Genomic DNA, 22,625 nt, shown 5'->3' with positions numbered 1-22,625 from the left:
ATCAGAACGTAGATTTAAGCAAAACAATTAGTAATCTTGACTGAATGGACAGAACATTACATTTGACAACCATAGAATATGCATTCTTTTTAAGCACACGTAGGACATTTACCAAAACTCACCGTATACTAGGACATAAATCAAATATCAACACGTTTCACAAGATTGAATCAATATGGAGTATATTCTCTGACTGCAGTGCAACTAAGCTAGAAATCAATAACAAAAAGATAACCAAAAATCACAGTTTGGTAATTAAGAAAAATACTTCTAAATAATTCATAGATCAAAACAGATGGGTAATAATGGAAATTAGAAAATGCTTTGAACTGAATGATCATGAAAACACTACATATCAAAATTTGTGGGATTACTTAGAGGGCAATTTTATAGCCTGAACTGTATATAGTAGGAAATAAGGATGTGAGGGCGATCTGGCTGTGACATCTGTCACCACACTGATCGCCAGAGTTGATTCAGTCGATCTGGCTGGCTAGGCGGGTTCCCCTTCCTCCCTCACTGCTCCATGTGCGTCCCTCCCGAAGCTGCGTGCTGGGTTGAAGAGGATGACTATCCCCGATAGAGGAGGACCTTCAGTCAAGGGTATACGAGTAGCTGCACTCCTCTGCTAGAACCTCCAAACAAGTTCTCAAGGAAATAAGCAGACTGCAAATTAAGTTTAGGCGTACACCACAAGAAGTTAGAAAAAGAATAGCAAAATAACACCAGTAGAGTAGAAGGATAGATTTATTAAAAATAAGACCAGAAATTAGTGAAACAGAAAGCAGACCTTCAGTAGAGAAAACCAGTATGCCAGAAGTTGGTTCTTTGCAAAGAACCAACTAATAAAATGACAAGCCTCTAGCAATATTGCCCAAGGATAAAGAAAGAAGTCACAACGAACATTAGGAATGAAAATGGGCATCACTGCAGATGGTTCAGATAAAAGACATTAAACAGATAAAAGAATATCATAAAGAACTTTATGCCTGTAAATTTCAAATTTTAGATATGATAAGCAGAATCCTGGAAAATGTAAGTGGCCAAAATCATAATGAAGAAGTGAAAATCTGAATTATAATCGTTAAAGAAATTAAATTAGTAGTCAAAAATTTGACTACTGAGTCTGCTCCCACTCAGGATGAGGCACTGGAGATATTTATCACCTGCCTGAATCCAGGCTGCCAGGTGGTGAGCGTCTGTCTGTATGTGCAACACCACTGCTCTCTCTTATCTAGGAATGTAGCAGGTCGTCCAGGGTATCATCTCTCCTGTCAGTGACAGCACAAATTAAACTCTGGCCTCACAAAACTTCACTGGTGAGTTCTACAAAACACTCAGCAAAAGAAAAAAAAAAAAATGTTGTTTCAGGCTGGGCACAATGGCTCATGCCTGTAATCCCAGCACTTTTGGAGGCCGAGATGGGTGGGTCACTTGAGGTCAGGGGTTGGAGACCAGCCTGGCCACCATGGCAAAACCCTGTCTCTACTAAAAATTAAAAAATTGGTTGGGCATGGTAGCACATGCCTGTAGTCACAGCTACTCGGGAGGCTGAGGCAGGAGAATTGCTTGAACCCAGGAGGCGGAGGTTGCAGTGAGCTGAGATCGCACCACTGCACTCCAGCCTGGGTGACAGAGCAAGACTCTGTCTCAAAAATAAAGTTATTTCAGTCCTAACACAAGATCTGTTACAGGATTGAAAAAGAACTCTCCAACACTTTTTATGAGGCTAGCATAACCTTGATACCAAAACCTGATTAGGACAGAGAGAGAAAGGAAAATTATAGACCTGTCTTACTACCTAAAAAACAAATTAGCAAAGTGAACCCACCAATACACAAGAAAGGTAATACAGGCCAAATAGGGCTTATCTCAGGAATGCAGTGTTAGTTTAGGATTAGAAAATTCATCAATGCAATTTACTATATTAACTGAGTAAAGGAGAAAAAAAAATCGCACAATCAAGAGTTGCAGAAAAAAACATTTAATAAAATTCAACATTCATTTATGGCAGGCACTCTTAAACTAGGAATAACAGGGAATGTCTCATAACAACATATTTGTCAAGATAGACTAGGCTAGCTGCAATAATAAATCCTCTAGTTTTAGGAACTTAACACATGAAAATATATCTCTCACCAAATGAATCCCATGTGGGTTTAGAAGATCTACAGGGCAGTTATCATAGTGAGCACAGTCCATGTCTATTTCAAAGTACACTCTCCCATTCCTGGGAGAAAGAGCACATTCCTCCCAGGTCAGTGATGGCCTGTGTAGTCCATCTACAGCCAATACTCACCAACCCTGGTTCACGCTAAAATCTCATCCTTGTCCTTCATCCTCAAAATCCCCATTTGGGCTAAGAAACTACATATAATTTTCATCCTCACATAGAGGGCAAAAATAGTGCCCCTGTTCATTCCTAGAGGAGGGGAAGTCATGCTGTTCCTCAGCTATATCCTGATCCTAACTGTCTACACTGCTGTATGGGACCCTTGCCTGAGCTCCACCCTCACAGCCTTTGTCTCAGCAGAGAAACCTTTCTCTCAGTGCTCCCTGGGTTGTAGAAGACTCTAGAGGAGAAGCACATGTTCACTAAGGTAGTGCCTTTACCCTTGCCTAAAGGAGCTACCCTTTCTCCCCCATGAGAGAATGCCAGAGTCTACTCCCACTTAGGATGAGGCACTGGAGATATTTAGCACCTGCCTGAATCCAGGCTGCCAGGTGGCGAGCACCTGTCTGTATGTGCAACACCACTGCTCTCTCTCTTACCTAGGAATGTACCAGGTCATCCAGGGTATCATCTCTCCTGTCAACGACAACTATGGGAAGAAAGACCTCGCAGCTTCTCATCACCGAGTGGCAATGGCCCGGCTGGCCCTGCAGACATCCGACTGGATCCGGGTGGACCCCTGGGAGAGTGAGCAGACACAGTGGATGGAGACAGTGAAGGTGCTGAGGTAATGGTAGTCACTCTCCTGTGTGATGACCAGGGGTCATGGGAGATGTCTGCAGAGCCTGCGGGGTAAAAGGTAGGGCAGATTGTGGGGCTGGGTTTCTGCCAGGCCTTCTCAGCAAATATCCAAGAAGCAGTTTCTACTTAGCAGGAGAGAGACCAACAGATTCACATTCTCAGAGGGGTCCCTGAGCAGAAAAATTACAAAACACTATCCTTCCAAAAGCACTTTGTAGAAACACCCAACCTTATGTCAGATGACTGTAGCACTGGGGTCTAGCACCACCACTTAGTAGCTGTGTGACTTTAAGCAAGTTATTTGACGTCTCTGAGACGTATTTCTCACTTGCAAAATGGAGACAGCAAAACCTAATGAGGATTTTTAAAATGTAAATAACTTTCCTGACCCAGAACTACATAATAATATTCAGTAGGTGGGACCTTTTGTTATTTTTATCATAGTCTAGGCTGAAAACTACATCTTTAGAATAAGCTGTCTTTTTTAATTGTACAATTCCTGGGTTATGTAAACCCAGACTTTTATGTGAAATAGAAAAAAAGACTGTAAATCTAGAAACAGTTACTCTGGATTATTTTTTCTTCTGGAATTTCTATTTGTATTCAGCATATGTAATCAAACTGTTTAAAACCCCAAGCCAGCCCTGAATGTTAGGGCAGTGGGTCACTAGCTTGTGTCTGCAAACTTTAAGGGGAATTGCCAGAGAAGCGGGAAGTCCCACCTCTCCTGGCTGTTGGGATTGTGAGGATGGCCTGCCTCATCACTAATGACAACCAGCTCTGATGGAAGGGATTGCAAATTGCTGTGTCTTTTGTCTATTTAGAACCACTAGGATCGGCAGGAAATGGGAGGCACAAGGGACAAGATGGAATGATTGACAGGCCTGTTCATAATGTGTTTTAGTTTTCATTTTTTCTTGTCTTCAAAATCACTTGGGAGAAAAAGGTTTACCTTTTTAGTAGAGGTAATCATGTAGTTTTTATATCCTGGTTCTTATTACTTACCTTTTACTGGGGAAAGAAGCAGCCGGAAGCATTCAGCAGTTAGTGTTGCTTCAGAACCTGTTGCCAAATTAAAAGGAGAGCCATTATAAAATAATTGTTATGACACATGCTCTTCTTTATTTTTTTAAACTACCCATTAGTATAAACAAAGACCCATATATTGAAAATTATATAAGGAATAAATTGACACCTAGATCATCCTTTTAGAATGAGTCATGCAGTCATTTCTCATTAGAAGCAAGAGAATAGATAGATCATCCAACAAGTAGTTTAGCTTGAATATGTAGGCAGAAACAGACGCTTTCTCCTCCACCCAGTGAGAAGCACTGTAGCCTAGGACACAGGTTTTAGAGCCAAATTTACTAGCGGAATGACTTACGTGATTTAGCCTCCCTGAGTCTCAATTTCTCACCTAATAAAATGGAAATGACATCACCCACTTCACTAGGATTCTGTGTGAATTAAATGAGATGATGTAGGCAAAACACCTGGTTTATGGTAGGCACTTAATAATGTTAGCTACCTTCCCTGAATCCCTAATGCTGGCCCATAATTTGTCCTCAAAACAGATAAGCCATTCATGGATAAATAGAAGTTGACCATAGTACTATTTATGATTACTTGTGCTTTGGCTGCAAAATACAGGAGTGAGCTAAGATTGTACTGAACGCATTCGTTTTCTTTTTAATTTTTTTTTTTTTTTTGAGATAGGGTCTCAAAAAAAAGCTCCATGGTGATTCCAATACAGGCTAGCCCACCGCTTCAGCTGCCAAGTTTATGAATTAAGCTCCGTTGCTCAGGCTGGAGTGTAGTGGCACAATCTCGACTCACTGCAACCTCCGCCTCCCAGGTTCTAGCAATTCTCCTGCCTCAGCCTCCCAAGTGGCTAGGATTATAGGCACACACCACCACGCCCAGCTAATTTTTTGTATTTTTAGTAGAGGTGGGGGTTCACCATGTTGGCCAGGTTGGTCTCCAACTCCAACCTCAGGCGATCCACCCACCTCAGCCTCCCAAAGTGCTGAGATTACAGGCATGAGCCACCCACACCCAGCCTGTTTTTAATTTTTTTTGTTTTATATCTCCTTTATTCCTGTGTTTCTTGGTGTTGGCCTGCACACTGGAATCACCCAGGGAGCTTTTAAAAGTACCCATGTCTGGATCTCACCCCAGAGACTAGCATGTCTTTGGTCTGGGTTGGGGCATCAGGATTTTTAAAAGCTACCGGGTTATTCTAATATATGGCTAGCCAACAGCTTCAGCTGCCAAGTATGTGAATTAAGTTTATGATCAGTGCCAAGATGCATCCAAACCAGTGGTCTCAACTCTGGCTGCAGGAATCACTTAATAAGCTTTTCCAAATGCTCACCTCCTCCCACCCATCCCAGAGATTTTGATTTGTCAGGGATGGGCTCTAAACATTGCTATTTTTATAAAAGTTCCCATATGTATTTTGTGCAACCAAAATTGAGAATCACTATTACAGTCAACACAGTTTTATAAAATGCTGATTAAGATTTTTAAAATTATTATTTGGAGTGAGTTTCATCTCCAAAATGTACCAACTGCATTTGTGTTTGATTACTAACACTTTCTGAAAAGTATCAAAATTGAGGATTTGTAAGACTGAAAATCCAGTTATAATTGTAAAGTCAGGTGGTTTTAGAAGCATGGTAGAAATCCACCCATCCTTTGCTCCATTTAGTTTCCTCTTGATAATGTCCGTAGTGAATCTACATCATAGTGGCATAGTAACAAACATCGCTATAATGGAAATTCACTGTGGAGCGTATTAAGGATTCCTTCTTTCCCTATAAGATTGTTTCTTTTTATTCTAATTTTTTAAATCTAGGTCAACTTCCATGCCTTTAGGACACTTGATAACATATGTCACTCACCTTTTCCTTGTGTTGTGGGCAAGGCCTTAGTCACATGCCACTTGATGTAATCCATCATCGTCATCACCCTTTCATGCATCCCTTTGCAAACGTGATCTTGTGTTGTCCTCATTTTACAGATAAAGAAACTGAGGCTCAGAGAGGCTACGTTAATCACAGTCACACACAAATAAACAGGACGTGGAGCTCCCATCTGTGGAGCTCTGAAGTCATGCTTATGGCCATCTTCAAAAACAGGGATCTACAGGCTGGGAGCATGATGTGGCTGGCTTTACACCTGCCACAGCTACCCTCCAATCTTTCCTGAAGACCAGTGGGGCTGCTGAGGACACCAAGAACATGCCCCCAGGGTCAGTCCACAGGCCCAAGGTACCACTCAGGCAGGCAGCAAGAAGCAGTAATGGTCATGCCCCATGGAGGCACAGTGGAAGTCCCTGGCAAATGCATGTTGTATTGAAAGTAATTATTTCCACAACAAAGTTCAGAGATCCAGCTAATATTCAAAGTAGGGTCAACCTGAACTAGCACCTTCAAGGTAAGTAAAATGAGAAACACCACCACCTTTTACTGATCACCCTCTATGTGTGCCAGGCTCTTTCATGTATATCTAATAAGCTCGGCAACTCCAAGAGGTAGGTGGGTTTAGCCCTATTTTATACGTGAGGACATGGAGATTCAGAAAGAGTTGTAAAATACTTCAAGTCCTACAGTTAGAAAGTGGAGGTGAGACTCGATCTACTTCAATCTGATGTGAGAGCTCATACCAATCCAAGGGTGAATCCTCAGAAATAAAGTTTACCAAAATCAAAGCAGTAAAACAATAATGAAAACACTGAGTGCAGCCAGGCTCTAAGAAGACTCTGCTGAGATAATCTGGAAGGGCTTTGAACCAGGTTAAATGTATTCATTCATCCACTCCTTCCATCATTCCTGAATTCAGCAGACCTCAGGAGCATTTTCATGGGTACTAGGAATATAAGATGAATCAGTGGTGTCCCTGTTCACAGTCTGGTGGGAAGATAGACTAAGAGTAATGATAATAACAGTTAACATTTATTGGGCTCTTTTTCTGTATGGGCTGGTGCTAAACATTTCAATTAATCCTCACAAAAGCTCTCTGGGGTAGGTTCTGTCGTTATCCCTCATTCTCTAGATAAAGAAACTAGAGACACTGAAACTCCAGAGCTACTAGTTAGAGCCAGAATTCCAACCCAGTCTAATTCTAGAACTTAACACTGTGCCCCCTCCCAATGATATTCAGCTGCAGGCCACTTCCCCAGTGTTTGGCAAGGTAGAAGCACTTCTTCATTCATGATCTTGTGATACTCAGTGTAGATAAGACTAGCATTAACTTTCATGACCAGTTTACAGATGAGGTCCACGTGGCTCTGAGAGTATCAACACTACAGGGTGTCAGGGTCATTCAAGCAAAAAAGCCTGAACTTAAACCCACCCACTCTGGCTAAAAAGCATATGCTTTTCCCACCAGGCACTACTGCCCCCTAAATACAGCTCTAGTATAAATGCATAATACAGGAAGTGGAAGTTGGCAGATCAAATTGATGCAAGAAGGGGTGTATAATGATTGCCTGTGTTTGACAAAAGCATATATAGGTATCTCATGATTTGCAGAAGATTGATTGCTAAAGAAGGCAGGCATGCCAAATTTGTGAAAGTCTAATCATATTTGAAATGCCCAGTGCACTTCGTGTGTATTAACCCCTTTAATCTTCATAACCACCCATCAGAGGTGGGCACTGTCATAATTCCTCACTGGCAGATGCAGCACCATCCACATAGAGACTTGAAATCACCCACCCAGGGTCACACAGCCAGCTGGTGGAGGAGCTGAGATTCAACCCAGGCCATCTGGCTGCAAGCCCTGGCTCTTGGCCGTCACCCTATTGCCTTGTAAAGTACTAGTTCCTAATGAGAGCAGGCAGCTTTTCTGGGAGCTAGCTGTGGGCCATGCACTGTGCCAGTGCTTCAAAATGTGTGTGTCTCCTTCACCTTCACAAGAGCCTAAAAGCAGGTGTTGTTATCCCTGCTTCTCAAATGAAAATGTGTCTTGAATTCAAGTCTGTCTGATTCTAATAGGCATGTCTTTAACCCCTACTCAACAGTGACTCCTTTTTTTTTTTTTTTTTTTTTGAGAAATATTGAAGAAAATGTTAAAAGAGTAGAAATGTACTAATTTCCCTGCCTTCACCCATGTCACATGGAAAGTAGTGGACTGTCTTGGACAGGACTCTCCATGAAGACCCACATGGCTTTCTGTCCCAGCACCTGGCAATGCCTGCCACAGAGTAGGCCCTCGACAGTTATTTGTGGAATGAGTGAACTAAAGTATATAAAAGCAGGTTGAGACAAAATCTGAAAATCCCTGGGTGGTTTTGAGGGCTGGAGGACAGACATACCCTGAGCCCATATGTTTACAACGCAGGCATCATCACAGCGAACTGCTCAGATCTCCACCCCAGATGGAAGGCCCAGACCATGGCAAAGCACTCTCCCCAACCCCTGCAGGTGGGTGCCGACCCTCTTGTCTGTAGGAGAATGAGATGTCAGGGATTCTGTGAGAACTGAAGCGGATAGAGGTGGTCACAGCTGCAGAGAACTTGAGTCCAACCCTCTGGGCACAGATAAGGAATTGAAGGCCTGCCTGGTTGGGATGACACTTCCGAGGTTGAAGTTCAGATTAGACAATCTGCCACCACCCCCTGTAAATTGCTCTGCTAATTTGGGATTTTTTGCCCCAAAGAAGTTTACCTACCCTTGTGACTTGTTCTAATGACATGGATTATAGTCAGGGTCACACAGGGATAAACTGATGAGTGCTGCTGGGTTTCTTTTAAAAGCCTTAGCCTTTTTGAATGTAAAATATGCCATTATAAAACTTGAACAAAGAGACTAAGACTTTATTTATAGCAGAATTACTCAATGGTTCACTCAAAAGAGGAAACCTATTTTTAAGGGAATTTAAAGTTGGTTTGGATTATCCTCTTAATTTGTAAGCCTAGACGTGTAAGCCAGGAAGTGTTGTCATTTCCTGGTGTTTGATAAAACCTTGTTGGCTGTGATTTCACCGTGTGAGCTGCCCTGGTGTCAGGGGCAAAATGCATAACGCTCTCATGCAAATAAGCAGGAGCACCATGCAGCGGTGGGCATGCAGATTCCAGCAGGTCATCTGCAGAATTTCCTATGGCAGGGTCTCCAGACTTTGGTTGGTGGAACACTGCTTCCAGATTAGAAGAGTTTAGGAATGCCGAGGTTTAGCACACCTAATGTGGTTTCTTTACTGCAGGACTTTTTAGAGCCTTTACTATGTCCATGGGCATTGTGATTCTACAAGAAAGAGAAATACCTTGCAGTCATTCTTACCACTTTTTTAAGTATGGAACTCTTTGTTCAATATCTGTTAGTATTTTTCAGAACTAGCACTTCCTAGAGCAAGATTGGGAAACACTCTTCTAAAAAGACTTGGAAATGCTACCAGGCCCTAAAGGTGCCATGCAACAGTCCCCAAATGCTAGCCAAAGGATCACTCACAGCAGTATCCCCTGTGCAGCTTGTTAAAAGCACTAATTCCCAGGTGTCTTCCCAGACCTTCTGAGTGGGAGTAGGGCCCAGGAATCTGGATATTTAATAAGCATTCTGAGGATTTGCTTTACAGCCAGTCTGGGGGACTGTGCATGAGAGTAAGAATCTAAGAAGGAGTTACAGTACCTCCTATATAATCATCTCATATAATGTTTATTGCATTCCTCTGGTCTCTCTGTCTGCCTGTCCTCTCTGTTACCTGCATGGGCTCCTTCCCACCCATCCCCCATAAGCACAGTGCCCAGTATTCATTATCAGCCTCTCCCTTCTTTCTGCATCATCTCTGACTCAGCAGGCATTATTTAAAGGATTTTACAGACACTTTCTGAGCACCTCACTGGAAGAGACTCTGGGATCAGGCTGAGAACAGAGACAGCCAGCCCCAGCCCCCATCCCAAGCTGGAGACAGGGTATGAATGGAGGTGAGTCCAGGCGTGAATTAGGAAGGCTGCATGGAAGAGGGGGCACCTGCACTGAGACTTGCAGGATGACTGGATTATTGAGGTTGGAGACATTTCTGGGCCAAGAGGCAGGCCAAGGAAAGCACAAGGGTGGGAGATGGCGTAAGTGTGAGGCACTCCATGCCACTGGGGCAGACTGGAGCCTCCAGTGAGAGGCAGGGGCAGCCAGAGTGACTCAGGAGGGACAACACACTGAGGCTCCCATCCTCTCACACTTCACTTCTCTGCGTATGCTTCCAGAATCCCCGTCTCAGCTTTTTGCCTAGCCTGCCCCTCCTTCCTCTTAATTCTTTGTTCCCCTATTGAAAACCTGTCTGTGAGGCCCAGTTCAGAATTCACCTTCCCTGTGGAACCAGCCCCCGCTGCTCTCATTAATATGAGTTCTCTCCCTCTGCCAAAGCCCACCCCAGGTTCTTTCCAGATTCATTTTTCTAGGGGCTACCAACTTACTCTGCTTGGCCCTGTATTGTTGAGGGCCTCTTTCTCTCTTTTCAGACCCTAAATCCCACTCTTCTTGTTCTATTCTAAAGTAACTATTTTTAAAAAAAGGAAGTTTACATGAAATGAAAACTGTTTTTCAGTTTACCAAAATATATCAGGGACTTTAAAAATCCTTGCATCTGCTTGATAAATTCCCATTCTAGGAATCTGGCTAAGGAAATAATTAGAGATTGGGGCAATTACTTATGCAGAAAGATGTTTATCGCAACAGTTTTTACAATGGCAGGAAGTGAAAGCAATCTCAATGTTTAAATATAAAGGAAAGTATACGTAAGTTTTACTGTATACATAGGATAAAGAAACTACATAAAAGGTTTTGATGGTGTGGAGAAACACTTATGAAGGAAGTGGGAAAAATCAGGATACAATACTGCATATAATCTCAAGTATATAAAAATATGACTGTACTTTCACATCTGTTTGCATGTCTAAATAGAAAAGACTAAGGAAATACACTAAAAACTTATGGTGTTTTATTGAAAGCAGAATTATTGTTGTTATTATTTCTGCTTTAAGTACTTACATATTTTCCATATGTTCCATAGTGAACACAGTTTGATGTTTGTAATTGGGGTAAAATGTAGAGCAATTAAAAACAGGAAGGTAGAATTTTTCTCAGCATAAGTTTGGCTTTTGATGAGATGGCATGTGTGTTACTAGTGACATATTTCTAAAGGACCATTTTGTGTGTTGTGTATTCTATTGGTGTGCTGTTATACTCTGGGGTTGCAAATTACATGATGAGCTCAGCAATTTCTGGCTGCCAGAGCCTTGCTTTGCCCATCACTCCTGTGATTTGCAGGCCTCCTTGGGCTCACCCAGAGTCATATGGATTGCTACATTCTGGGCTGTTTGGGTGTGACACTTTGGGATGGATGATGCCTCCATTTCTTTCACAGCTGACTCTGTCTGTCTTTTGTGAAGGTGGCCCCCGCCCATGGCTGATGGAACTGAGCACAGCTCGGCCACATTCAGAGGATTCCCTCTCCCAACAGAGCAAGCCCTTTATCTGTTTCCGTTTTATACTGAATGTTCCAAGGTGGCCTTGTATGGTAAATTTAGGTGCTGCCTGTCAGATGCTTCATCTCTCTTGTCCTGTTTAGACCCAGAAGTCCCACATTTCTAAGTGTGTCTGTGAGGTACCATGACAGACATCGCTGTTGGTGGCAGTGTTCACATGCTGCGCCAGACAGGAAATTCACATTGCATTCTCTCCATTGCTCAATTCCCATAACTTCCAAAGAAAGCTTTACTATCCCCATTTTATGGCTGAAGAAATAGGCACATAGGCTAAGTAATTTTCCTGAGGGTACCAGCAGATTTAAACTTGAACCCAGAGCTGACTGACCTCAAGATTGGTATTCTTTGATCTCACAGACTTAGGACAACCAAACTTTCAAAGATCCTAGTGGCACTTCCCTCACAGTCTATGTAAATTTCAGCTTTATCTGCCTTTCAAAGCCCTTAGCTACTCAAAGGTAGAGCACACTGCCGCCAAAATGCCCACGGACATCCTGTTTGTTTATGTATCTGTATCACTGTTAGGAGAAATCATATTGATTTTCTTTATGCTACACCCTGGAGTTACATACTTGGGACTTGGATAGAATCACTCGGTCTAAAACTTTTGTAACCTTGTTGTAAATGGATTTGGAAGAGATGTGTGAATGCCTTTGTGAGCCCTGAAGACAGGACTGCCAGGAGTTGGAGGTCTGCGGCCCATGTTGCCTGAGAAGTGATCTATCACATGGTATTGTCATCATGGAATAACAGGCACCGCCAGCCTCACAGATATGCCTTTGATTTGGGGGGCAGGGGAGGTGTGGGCACTTGTTCCTTCTAGGCAAGGCTCAAAGTGAATAGTACTCCTTACTGTCATTGTTAATGAATCAAATAGTACCAAATATTGAACCTGACATGCAGAAACTGTCCCCACAAAAAGAAGGTGGTATCTTCTCTGTTCTCTGACCTGTAGGAAGAGAGGGGATGTGTCCCAGGCCCCAGCAGAACTTGGAATGAAATGCACATCATAGTACCTTCCCCATAGGAAGATCACATAAAACTACCTAATTGTTTGAAAGACCAAACGTAGTTCTTTGTACTACACTGGTCGGATAGATAAGAAATTGGAGTAAAACTTCACAGATGCAGAACAGTTCAAATACACATTATGTTGTGAGCAATGGGACCAGCCCAAATTAGTGAAAAGTGTGTTACCGAATAATTGTTAAATGTAATTTTATTGGTTTAAAAAGGCCAGACACTGGAAGATAACTCATAAATGTTGAGTGGGTGTTTCTATGAATAGAGTGGTAGATAAATGAGTAAATGAATAAGTGAATGAATAAATGAAGCGTAATATCCTGATTTTAAAGTTGAGATCGCATGAGGGGTATCGAATGGCAGAACCAGAATTTGGATCTAAGGTGTCTGGATCTAGAGTCTTAGTTTGTAACCGCTAAGAGTTCATACATGCGTGAATGAAGGAATGTTTGAATATCACTTACTAGACCAGTATTATGCCGCTAGAGCATCTGAAAAGTGTGTTTCTGTGATTGCATATGTTGCTTTAAATGAGTCCAGAGCTCATCATCTCATGGAAACTGAGACCCAGAGAAAGAAAGGGCTTGGCTCCAGCCGCACAGCAGCCTGTGCCCAATTGAGGCCAGGACTCAGACCTCTCCATGACACCTCCAGTCTCTCCCTTTCCAATCCACAGTCACTCCAGTGCTTTTGTGTGAACTCATCTCTCTGGTCCACGTTTGGATTCCTTCAAAGGTTCCACCTTAGAGGATCCCAAACTGACCATTTACACCAAGTTTTTCCCCAGTATGGTAGCCCTGGAGCCTCTACTTACTGAGACTTTGTGCGACTGACAGGTGCCAGTGCTCTGGGACCCCAGTCTTTGCCATCTGCTGAAGCTGCAATCAGCTTCTGGAAGAATCAGAGACCCTGCAGCTTGTTTCTAGCACAGACGTGGATTTCCTTTGCTGATTAGCTCACCAAGAGGGACACAGATAGTGCCAGGAAAATCAGTCTGGGTCTCTAGGAAGGACTTCTCCAGTATAATGCAAGTACAGATTCCCACCAGCAGGCAGCAGCAGAACCCAGCAGTTGCCCACCTGGAGGATGGCTGCCTGGGTTTGACTCCTGACTTCTCTGCCTAGCTGAGTGACCTCAAGCAAGTCACTTATCTGTCTCTGCCTCAGTTGCCCCCTCCATAAAATGGGCACAACAATACTCACCTCATAAATTGTTCTGGGGTGCATATGGTATTATCCACATAAACAGCTTAGTAGTAGTGCCCATAGTAATCTCCCAATAAATGTTATGTATGATTTTATTACCACAATTAGCATTCTGTTAGAACACATTCCAAAGGATTATCCACATTAAGCATTGTTCTAGAGCTTTGTTTTATTGGAAACTGCAATGAAAAGGCCACCAGCTGGAGTCTTAGAGACCTTTTGGTTATCCAAAGAGCCTTTATAATTCATCTTTATAGTGAGATTTTTATATTAAAGTGCCAGGTACTAGTTCCTAGTAACACAAGGGCTGAAATGGATTTCAAATAGGGCAGTGACTTGTCCAAGGCCCACAGCTTGTTGGTCTCAGGGCTTTCAGAACGTTACTTTCCATCAGAAGACACAGTACTAGGTACAGCACAGCCACCTTTAGAGCACTCTGCCTTGGTCCAAAGCAACCACAGACAGACTTCTGTTAGAACACTGGAAAAAAAAAATTGGTATTAGTTGGCACTTTTCCAATATTAAACAAAAGGTGTATTGATTAAATCATTACTTTCAACTGTATTCCCTGAAATAGCTGCAGATTCATTTACATGCTTTTTCTTTTCAAGTCATGAACATGGAGACAGAGTTCTCGATACATTCCAAGAAAAGCATTTTGTGAGACTTTCCAACAGAATATGATGTTGTCTTTCCTGGCAGTGACCCTTCTGTAACTTTACTGGGTCCATCCTTGTTTTTGCAGCTGTGCCTGAGCTGAAGCTTCTCTGCGGGGCAGACGTCTTGAAGACCTTCCAGACCCCCAACCTCTGGAAGGATGCGCACATCCAGGAAATAGTGGAGAAGTTTGGCTTGGTGTGCGTGGGCCGGGCAGGTCACGACCCAAAAGGGTACATCTCAGAATCTCCCATCCTACGGATGCACCAGCACAACATTCACCTGGCCAAGGAGCCCGTGCAGAATGAGATCAGTGCCACGCACGTCAGGCGAGCTTTGGGCCAAGGGCAGAGCGTAAAGTACCTGATCCCCGATGCTGTCATCACCTACATCAAGGACCATGGCCTCTACACCAAGGACAGTGCCTGGAAAGGCAAAAGCACCCAGAGCGCTGAGGGCAAGACAAGCTAGGGAGGGGGGACTCGACCCACACCTCCTCCAGCAAGCTCCTGCTGAGGATAGGGCTGGTTAAGGTTTCTGTTTTACTTTGGTTTTTGCTTCTCCATTTTTCATTTGCTTTATTTCTACAATGTTTCTACTTCCGAGGAGTCTTCTGTCCCAGGAAGAGATACCTTTTTTGCAGGAGAGGAAAGGTCTAAATCACAAGGATAGACATTTATCAAAGAAGTTAAAATGGTGTGGCAGGTCATTAGGATTAGGCAGAATCTCTCAGAGCTGCTGGACAAGGAGGCCTACTTATTTTGTGTGGATGGTAATTATGGCGCGCACACTGAATGCAGTTCTGAGCATGGCAGGGGCCTCTGAGGGTCAGATCAGAATTGCCCACAATGCGTTTTTTAACTAGGACCAGGTGCAGCATGCTAGTCTTGATTGGAAAGATTTGACAGGATGCTAATTACTGAACAGTGGGTTTTTGTCAACGCCCTGGTTTCAGAATATGAACTGAGGAGTCAAACAGTTGGAAACCACACATTGCTGATTTACATTGGATCTTGCCTTACAAACCATTGTCTGCCTGCCTCACCAGCCTTTCATAAAATTTAAACAAAACTCTTTCTACGTAGTGATCCTCAAGCAGTATTTTTGATATAGCAAGTGTCAAACTTGCTATAGTATAAAAGCCGGGGCTCCTGATTTCCAGGTTTCTAAAAAGGAACTGAGGTAAAACAGATGCCTGACTGTTTTAAAGGATCTTTTTTAATGTTTTATGACTGCCTGTCTGTTTGAATACTGGCAAAGGGATAAATAATAAATTGACATCAAAAAGTACTAATGAAAAGTTTCTCTTTTTTCTTCCTTTGTTATATTATTAATGCCTGATGTACCAGCTGTTGCTCTTCTTTTTAGCTGCTCCATGAAATTTGCTACTGTTCCAATCGAACTGGCATGAATTTAAAAGTTTGTGTTTCCAGGTAGTAGGAATGGAGGAAGCAATTGCTTTTTGGTGCCACACAAATGGCCTTCTAAAAGAAAGCACTGGGCCAATAGCTCTTTTCAGGGTGGTCTCTGAAATATTAGAATAGGGACCTCATGTGCATACAGGATTTGTCATTCTGCTCCCAAATTAGGGAAAGGTTTTGATTGGCCTAACTCTGTTTCAGTTTACTCATTATATTTGCTGACCACATGACTGAATGCATTCAGAATTTACATCTCCATAGTTTTACTCTGGTTCATCCTTGCTACAGGTTTAGTCATGCAGAAAAACAAAGAGCCTGTTAGGAAGAATCAATTTTCTCCCCCCTCCCGCAAAACATCTCAGTGTTCGCATATGTGTCATGAAGTGAAGTAGGAAATCAGGATTTTCTGGATCCAGCAAGGTCAGGGTGAGGAGCAGATTTTGATCCCTGCAACCACTGAAGCTGCCAGCCATTCCTCACCCTAAATGAACTCTGCACTCCACGAGGTCCCTAAGGACCCTGAGAATCAGACAGCCTAGTCCAAAATCTGCCACAGCAAGCTGTGTGACTTTGACTAACTCCCTTCCCCCACTGTGAGCCTCTGTTTCCCTGCCTCTAAAATGGGAGATTTAATCAGACACCTCCAAAGTATCTTCTAGTTCTGGTTTTCTAAGACTCTGAGCGCTTCTGACCTCAGCCTACCCAGCCTTCTTTGGATCCAGTACACGTCTAGCCAGACTGGAAGCTCCCCAGGGACAGAGGATCTTTGTTTCCAGGGTCCCAGAAAGGGCCCTAATTATATGGATCTCTAATTTCAAATCAATAATTTTTATTCTTATTTCTGGAAAAGGGCCTTCAAAATTGTACAAGGTTTTGACTCTCTAAAATGGATTCGCCATTTGCCCTGATGACAGTGTAGACAGAAGGGAAGTGACGATGTATTTGAGACCTGAAGAGGGAGTTCACAAGATCTGGGGATAGGTGGAGGCAGCTGGCTTTCAGGAAGAGGGAACATCACATGCAAAGGCCTTGAGGCAGAAGAGGCCAAAATGGGCAGCATGCTGGGCTGGATTTATCATCACTTCCTGGAGAAGGGGTACCTTATTGCATCATGCACCTGACAGCAGGTGTCTGAAGCCCCCTTGCCCCTGTCCAGCCTCTCCATAGGCTCAGGGCACCAGGTCCAACCAGGTTTGGAGGTGATGTCATCATCTCCCTGATACATGTGTGCATCATGCAGCCCCTACCAGGCATAACATCCACTTCTGAGCCTTTATGTTGCCTCTTTCTAAAATAAAACAACAGAACCACAAAACCTACTTCATTAAATACATCTATAAATAAAACATTATATATCTTAATTTCTGTACTCTCACTTTATCTCATTGATTCATGTAGCCTTTTTTTAGCATCAGAAGAGAAATATATGTATCACTGCTGTGCTCCTGATTTATCGTGTTGACACTGACCTGCATACCTGATTCCACATTCCTTTCCATTCCCTCGGGTCTTTTCTGCATCTACTTTGCCAGGGTGTTTTGTTTATTTTGCAAGAACAGAAAAACAGTGGTTTGGGCTCCTGAGTAAATAGAATTTCCAGCCTTAAATAAAGGTTCTCCTGTGATCGCATGTACTGCCCAAGTGAGAGGAGCTCTATATCCTAGCCTGAGGAAAGGATTTTTCATTTATAATACTGTCTATGTCACTTGGGACAGAATGATGTGAAATCCCATGTTAAACCAACAGCGCTCCAGATTTGCAAGGTACATTTGGTAATTGGGTTAATACATGAATATGAATTGCCTTATCCCCATCCTCACACTTTCTATGCTAACAATGTTTCTGCCCTCTGTTTCTGCAAGGATCTTCATGCATAGATTGTGTTCAATTTCAGTCATGAAGTTATTTTCTTGGATCAAAAATTGGCATTATATATATACATGCGTGACTAATAAACAATCTGTAATCATGCACCTAGGCACACGCCTCAGAATATTTTAGTATTGTTAAAATAACCTCATAAAGGATTGTTCATGGCACCACAGACTGTGAGGACTAGAGGGAACCTTCAAATTCATCTTGTCCCACATTTCCAAATTATCAAATATGTAAATCCCACAAATGAATGGAGTTTCACTACTAGAAAGAATAATAATAATGTGTTCTGTGGATGAGTTTGGGGAGGCCTCCTTTCTGTTCCCCTGCTGGAAATCTATAATGTGTGGAGTGCATGCCATCTCAGTCCTACCTTCTATACACCCCCTGTATGGAGCTGCTTTTATCCATCCCTTCTGTCACCTGCCCATCCAAAACACCATCATCTCTCACTTGGATCACGCAACAGCCTCCTAACAGGACGCCCCAATCCAGTCCTGACCCCTGCAGTCCATTCTCCACATAGCAGGTAGGGCAGCTGTATGTGTGTGCAAATCTGGTCATATTACTTCCCTTCCCAAACTCCTTCCAAGGGACATTAAGAAAATGAAAAGATAAGCCACAGACTGGGGGGAAAAATTGCAAAATGGGTATCTAATAAACAGTTTAAACTCAGGATATATAAAGAATTCTGATGACAAAAATAAGAAGACTAACAACCCAACTAAAAAAATGACCAAAAGATTTGACTAGACATGTGTGGGAGAGGAGAACACAGCAGGCCTGATGTTGCTCTGTAGAAGGGTCTGCCTGTGCAGCTGGCCCTTGCCTGGCATCTGAGAACCTGGCTTTTGGAATGTCACCTCTGTTTCTAACTGATAAGGCTGTTTTGTCTTCCCAGGGCACTGAATCCTACAGTACCAGCTTGCCTAAACTGTTTGTACAAACAGTATGATTTATGGTGCACACGTGCTTTTCTTCCAGGAGTTTGGAATTTCAGTAATCACCCTTGGTCGTGTGGCAGAAGAGTGCCTACATCACTAGCCCACAAAAAACTCTGGATGTCGAGTCTCAAGCAAGGCCCCCAGGCAGAAACAACATGCACCATTGCTTCATTTCACCACTGGGGAGAGAAGCATGTTCAGTGCAAACCCCACCCCTGAAGAGAGAACTTTAAAAGCCTGCACCTGGACACCTCCAGACTCTACCTTATGTGCCTTTCCTCCTGTTGCGTGGTGTTTCACTATGATAACCGTTGTGTGGATGCAACTGCCTCTGAGGTCTGTGAGTCCTTCAAGCAAGTCCCCAAACAAGATGTTTCACCAAAGAAGATACATAGATGAATATAATAAGCCCATGAAAAGGTGCTCAACACCATTAGTCATTAGAGAAATACAAACCAGAACCACCATGAGATACCATTTTATGCCCACTAAAATAGTTCAAATCCATCTAGCAATCCACTCTTAGATGTCTATTAAAAGGAAATAAAAACATATGTCCACTCAGACTTGTAGGCAAACATCTGCAGCAGCATAATTCGCTATAGTAAACACGGGAAACAATTCAGGTGTCCCTCAACTGACAAATGTATAAACAAATGTGTTGTATCCATGCAATAGGACACTGTTCAGCAATTTTACAAAGGACTAGTGATGTCTGCAACAATGTGGATGAACCTCAAAATGAGCTAAGTGAAAGAAACCAGACACAGAAGATACATATTAAATGATTCCATTCACATGAAATTTCTAGAAAAGGCAAAACTAAAGAAGCAAAAGCAGGTCAGAGCCTGGAAATGGGATTGACAGCAAGTGGGTACAAGGAAATTTTGGGGGTGATAAAAGTCTTCTAAAACTAGATTGTGAAGATAGTTGCACAACTGTGTACATTTACTAAGGCTCATCAAACTGTGCACGTAAAATGGGTAGATATTGTGTTATTTAAATGATACCTTAATTAAGGTGTTTAAAAGAAAAATCCCCGAGTTTCTCCTGCTTGCATTTGAGGTGAAAACCCAGCTCCTCATGGGGTGGCCGCCTCCCCGCTGCAGTTCTTTCTCTCTCTGCTTCATCCATGGGGCTTTCTCCAGCTTCTCATCCCACCCTCTTTCCCATGAGTGCTCCAGCAGGTGCTGTTCCCTCTGCCTGGCACGCCTTCTCACTTCTCCACTTCCTTGGGGTAACTCAGAGTCTTCTTCAACTCTCTACCTCAAGTCACGTTTCGCAGGAAGCCTCTCTGACTCTGCCCACTGCACTGCTAGCTCCCTGCCCTTCTCCTTGGGGACACTCGTCACTCCTGAAACTACTGACTCTTCTCCTAAGTACAGCTTCTGGCTCAAAGTGGGTGCTCAATGAATATTTCATAAAATAATGTCTGAATAATCATTTGAATAGTTCTGAGAAGCCCATGATAAACAAACCTGTTTAACTTTGTGTAAACCAGTGTTTTTGAGGCATGTTTTCACAAAGAACCCCCAGCTTTTTTTGTTTTTTGTTTTTTTAAGTGGAGTCTCACTCTGTCACCCAGGTTGGCGTGCAGTGGCACGATCTTGGCTCACTGCAACCTCTGCCTCCTGGGAAGAACCCCTTTTTATACACATATACTTGATGGTATGTGCAACATGATGTTTAGAAGAACAGTTTAGGAAGTTATTGTCCAAAGGTTTTTTCTAGTTTTTTTTCCTGCTACAAACAATGCTGCAATAAACACTCTTATGCATAAACCCTTAAAAGCCAGTGGTTTTGTGGGATAGATTCCCAGGAGTTCTTATTGCTATGTTAAATGGTATGTGTACATTTTATTCTAATAGATGTTACCAGATTGTAGACAGTAGATTTAAGTAAGTTGATTTTTTAAAAAATAAAAAGCAGAATCCCAAAAAGCTGCTAAAATTCTCATTTCCTTATTCCTTTCCAGAGAATCTCCTTCATTATCTTTGATACAAGCCTAAGCAAAATCCATTTCTTTATTTCAACAGATAATCTATGATGAAGAATTTCAGGAATTTATTTGCAACAGAAAGACAGCAATCCACGGGCAAACATTGTTCCTAGCATTTGCTGGGTGCCTAAGTCAAGGTTTACTTTTAATTATTGGCAAAAAGGAACTCTTCAACCTGCCTAAATAAAGGAGGTGGGAGCATCAGGTATCATAAGACTGTCAAGAATGGAAGGACCCAATGACAGGACATATAATAGGTTTCAGGAGAACTGGAAGAAAAAAGAAATTGAAGATCCCTCCTCTCTCCCCTCTCTCTCACTCCTCCTCCTCTTCCTTTCTGTCTCCCTTCTCTCTCCCTGTCCTTCCCTCTCTCCCTCCTCTTCCCCTCTTTCTCCCTCTTCTTCCCTCTGTCTCTTTCTTCCTCTCTCTCTCCTTCCTCCTCTCTCTTCTTTCTCTCTCCTTTTCTCTCCCTCTCTCTCTCTCTCCCTCTCTCTCTCTCTCCCTCCTTTTCTCTCTTTCCCATCTTCTCTCTTTCTCTTCTCTCTCCTTCTCTCTCCCTATCCAGCAGCCTTAACACCTGTGCCCAGATGACCTTCCCCCTTCACCCCTCATCTCAGTGTCATGATTCCAAATTCCCAGAGATATGCACTGTCCCTGAAAGGACTTGTTCATCCTTCCCCACATGGCCATGGCTGGCAGGTGGGGGCCATATGTTTCTTCTTCAAACTGTGGCAGTGACATTTTTGTAAGGGGGAAGAGTAAGTAGGAAGAAAGGAAATGATAGGTATCCCAAACACTTGAGTAAGAGCCCCTTAAATCACAAAGTAACCCAAGTAACCTAGCATTTTGTGCATCCACTCCTGTTTTGCTGGAGGCAGTGGACTAGGATGGCATGCTGGTGGCCAAGCCACACCACTGGAGGGAGAAAGGAAAGCTGGCAGGGATGGCACCTGCATGTCAGCCACTCTTCACTGTTCGCCTTCCACTGTGGGCATCCAGGACCTGAGCCTGGCCGATTGGGCAGAAGCTGGGCCTGGATGAGCCTGCCTTCCACAGGGGAGGGCAGAGGAAAGGAACTGAAGCTGGCTGGTAAGCCACCACCTTCAGCCCAATTCTGCAGAGGAGCCAGGAAACTCCTGCCCAAGAGACACACTGAGCTCAGAACTGGGAGCATCGAGCCAGGCATGAGGGCCCAATCCTCTGCAGCAGCCCCAGAACCTTGTCTCCAAAATTCAACTGGCTTCTTGGAAAAAAGATGGCAAATTTGTACAAATGGATGCTTGTGAGGATTGTATGGATTTTCATCTCATCTCAAGGTGTCATCTCTTCCAGAGACCTGTCTTTCCTAACCAGTACCCTGCACCTCATTCTCATCGAACCTGGAGGAGAGCTTGTCCTCTGTGCTCCTGTGGCCCTGCACATCCCCAGTCACATCCTCACTCATCCTGGTTGTCCTGCTTCTGTGGCTGTCTCCTTGGCCTGACTGTGCACCTGTTGAGGGCAGGGGCTGTGTTGGAACCAGCTCAGTGTCTCACAGTATACAGGCCAAATACCCCACGGAATGGCTTCTAGATAATCTGGTGAAGGCCTGGCATCCACTCCCCCTTCCTAACAACATCCTGAGTTCCTTTTAACAGCTGTTCTTCCTCACCTGGTAAAGCATTGCTGCATGCTCATTTCCAGATTTTAAATCTGAAGTACAGCAACAGACTGAAAAAGACTGGAGTTTGTTCTTGTGGCTGTGTTCTAACCAGAACCCAGCATGAGGTCACACTTGTTTTTCTTACTTCCCTCCCAAAAATGTTGTTTCGTGCTTGATAATCCATCTAATAAATTTTCTTATTTCTTAAGTTCTCCAGAATCTGTTTCCGTTCCTTGTGTCTTAAATAGGAAGAAGGGTAGGGGGATGAAGGAAGAAAGGAAGGGATGGAGGGAAGGAGGGAGGGAAGGAAGGAAGGAGGGAAACTAACTCAAACCCTGAGTGAGTGAATGGGTGAGATAAGACCACAGCTTGGCTGGAAAGCCTGCCATCAGCCGGCCAG

General features: G+C 43.2%; 2 protein-coding genes across 5 annotated transcripts in view; both read left to right on the top strand.

The window, feature by feature from the left end:
• The window catches only part of NMNAT3 (nicotinamide nucleotide adenylyltransferase 3), a 109,924-nt gene extending 94,290 nt beyond the window's left edge, over positions 1–15,634 (top strand). For 2 of the 4 annotated variants that reach the window (XM_050779731.1, XM_050779730.1), the window contains exons 3-5: positions 2,777–2,960; positions 8,321–8,403; positions 14,433–15,634. In XM_050779731.1, the coding sequence (XP_050635688.1) occupies positions 2,777–2,960; positions 8,321–8,403; positions 14,433–14,815 (650 nt within the window). In that variant the 3' untranslated portion in view covers positions 14,816–15,634. The remainder of the gene's footprint in view (positions 1–2,776; positions 2,961–8,320; positions 8,404–14,432) is intronic. The other 2 variants (XM_050779733.1, XM_050779732.1) reach the window with 1 other exon arrangement.
• The window catches only part of RBP1 (retinol binding protein 1), a 231,986-nt gene that overhangs the window by 173,640 nt on the left and 35,721 nt on the right, over positions 1–22,625 (top strand).

This window comes from Macaca thibetana, chromosome 2, assembly GCF_024542745.1.
Source record: "Macaca thibetana thibetana isolate TM-01 chromosome 2, ASM2454274v1, whole genome shotgun sequence".
NCBI lineage: Eukaryota > Metazoa > Chordata > Mammalia > Primates > Cercopithecidae > Macaca > Macaca thibetana.
This window is presented reverse-complemented; position numbering and strand designations above follow the sequence as displayed.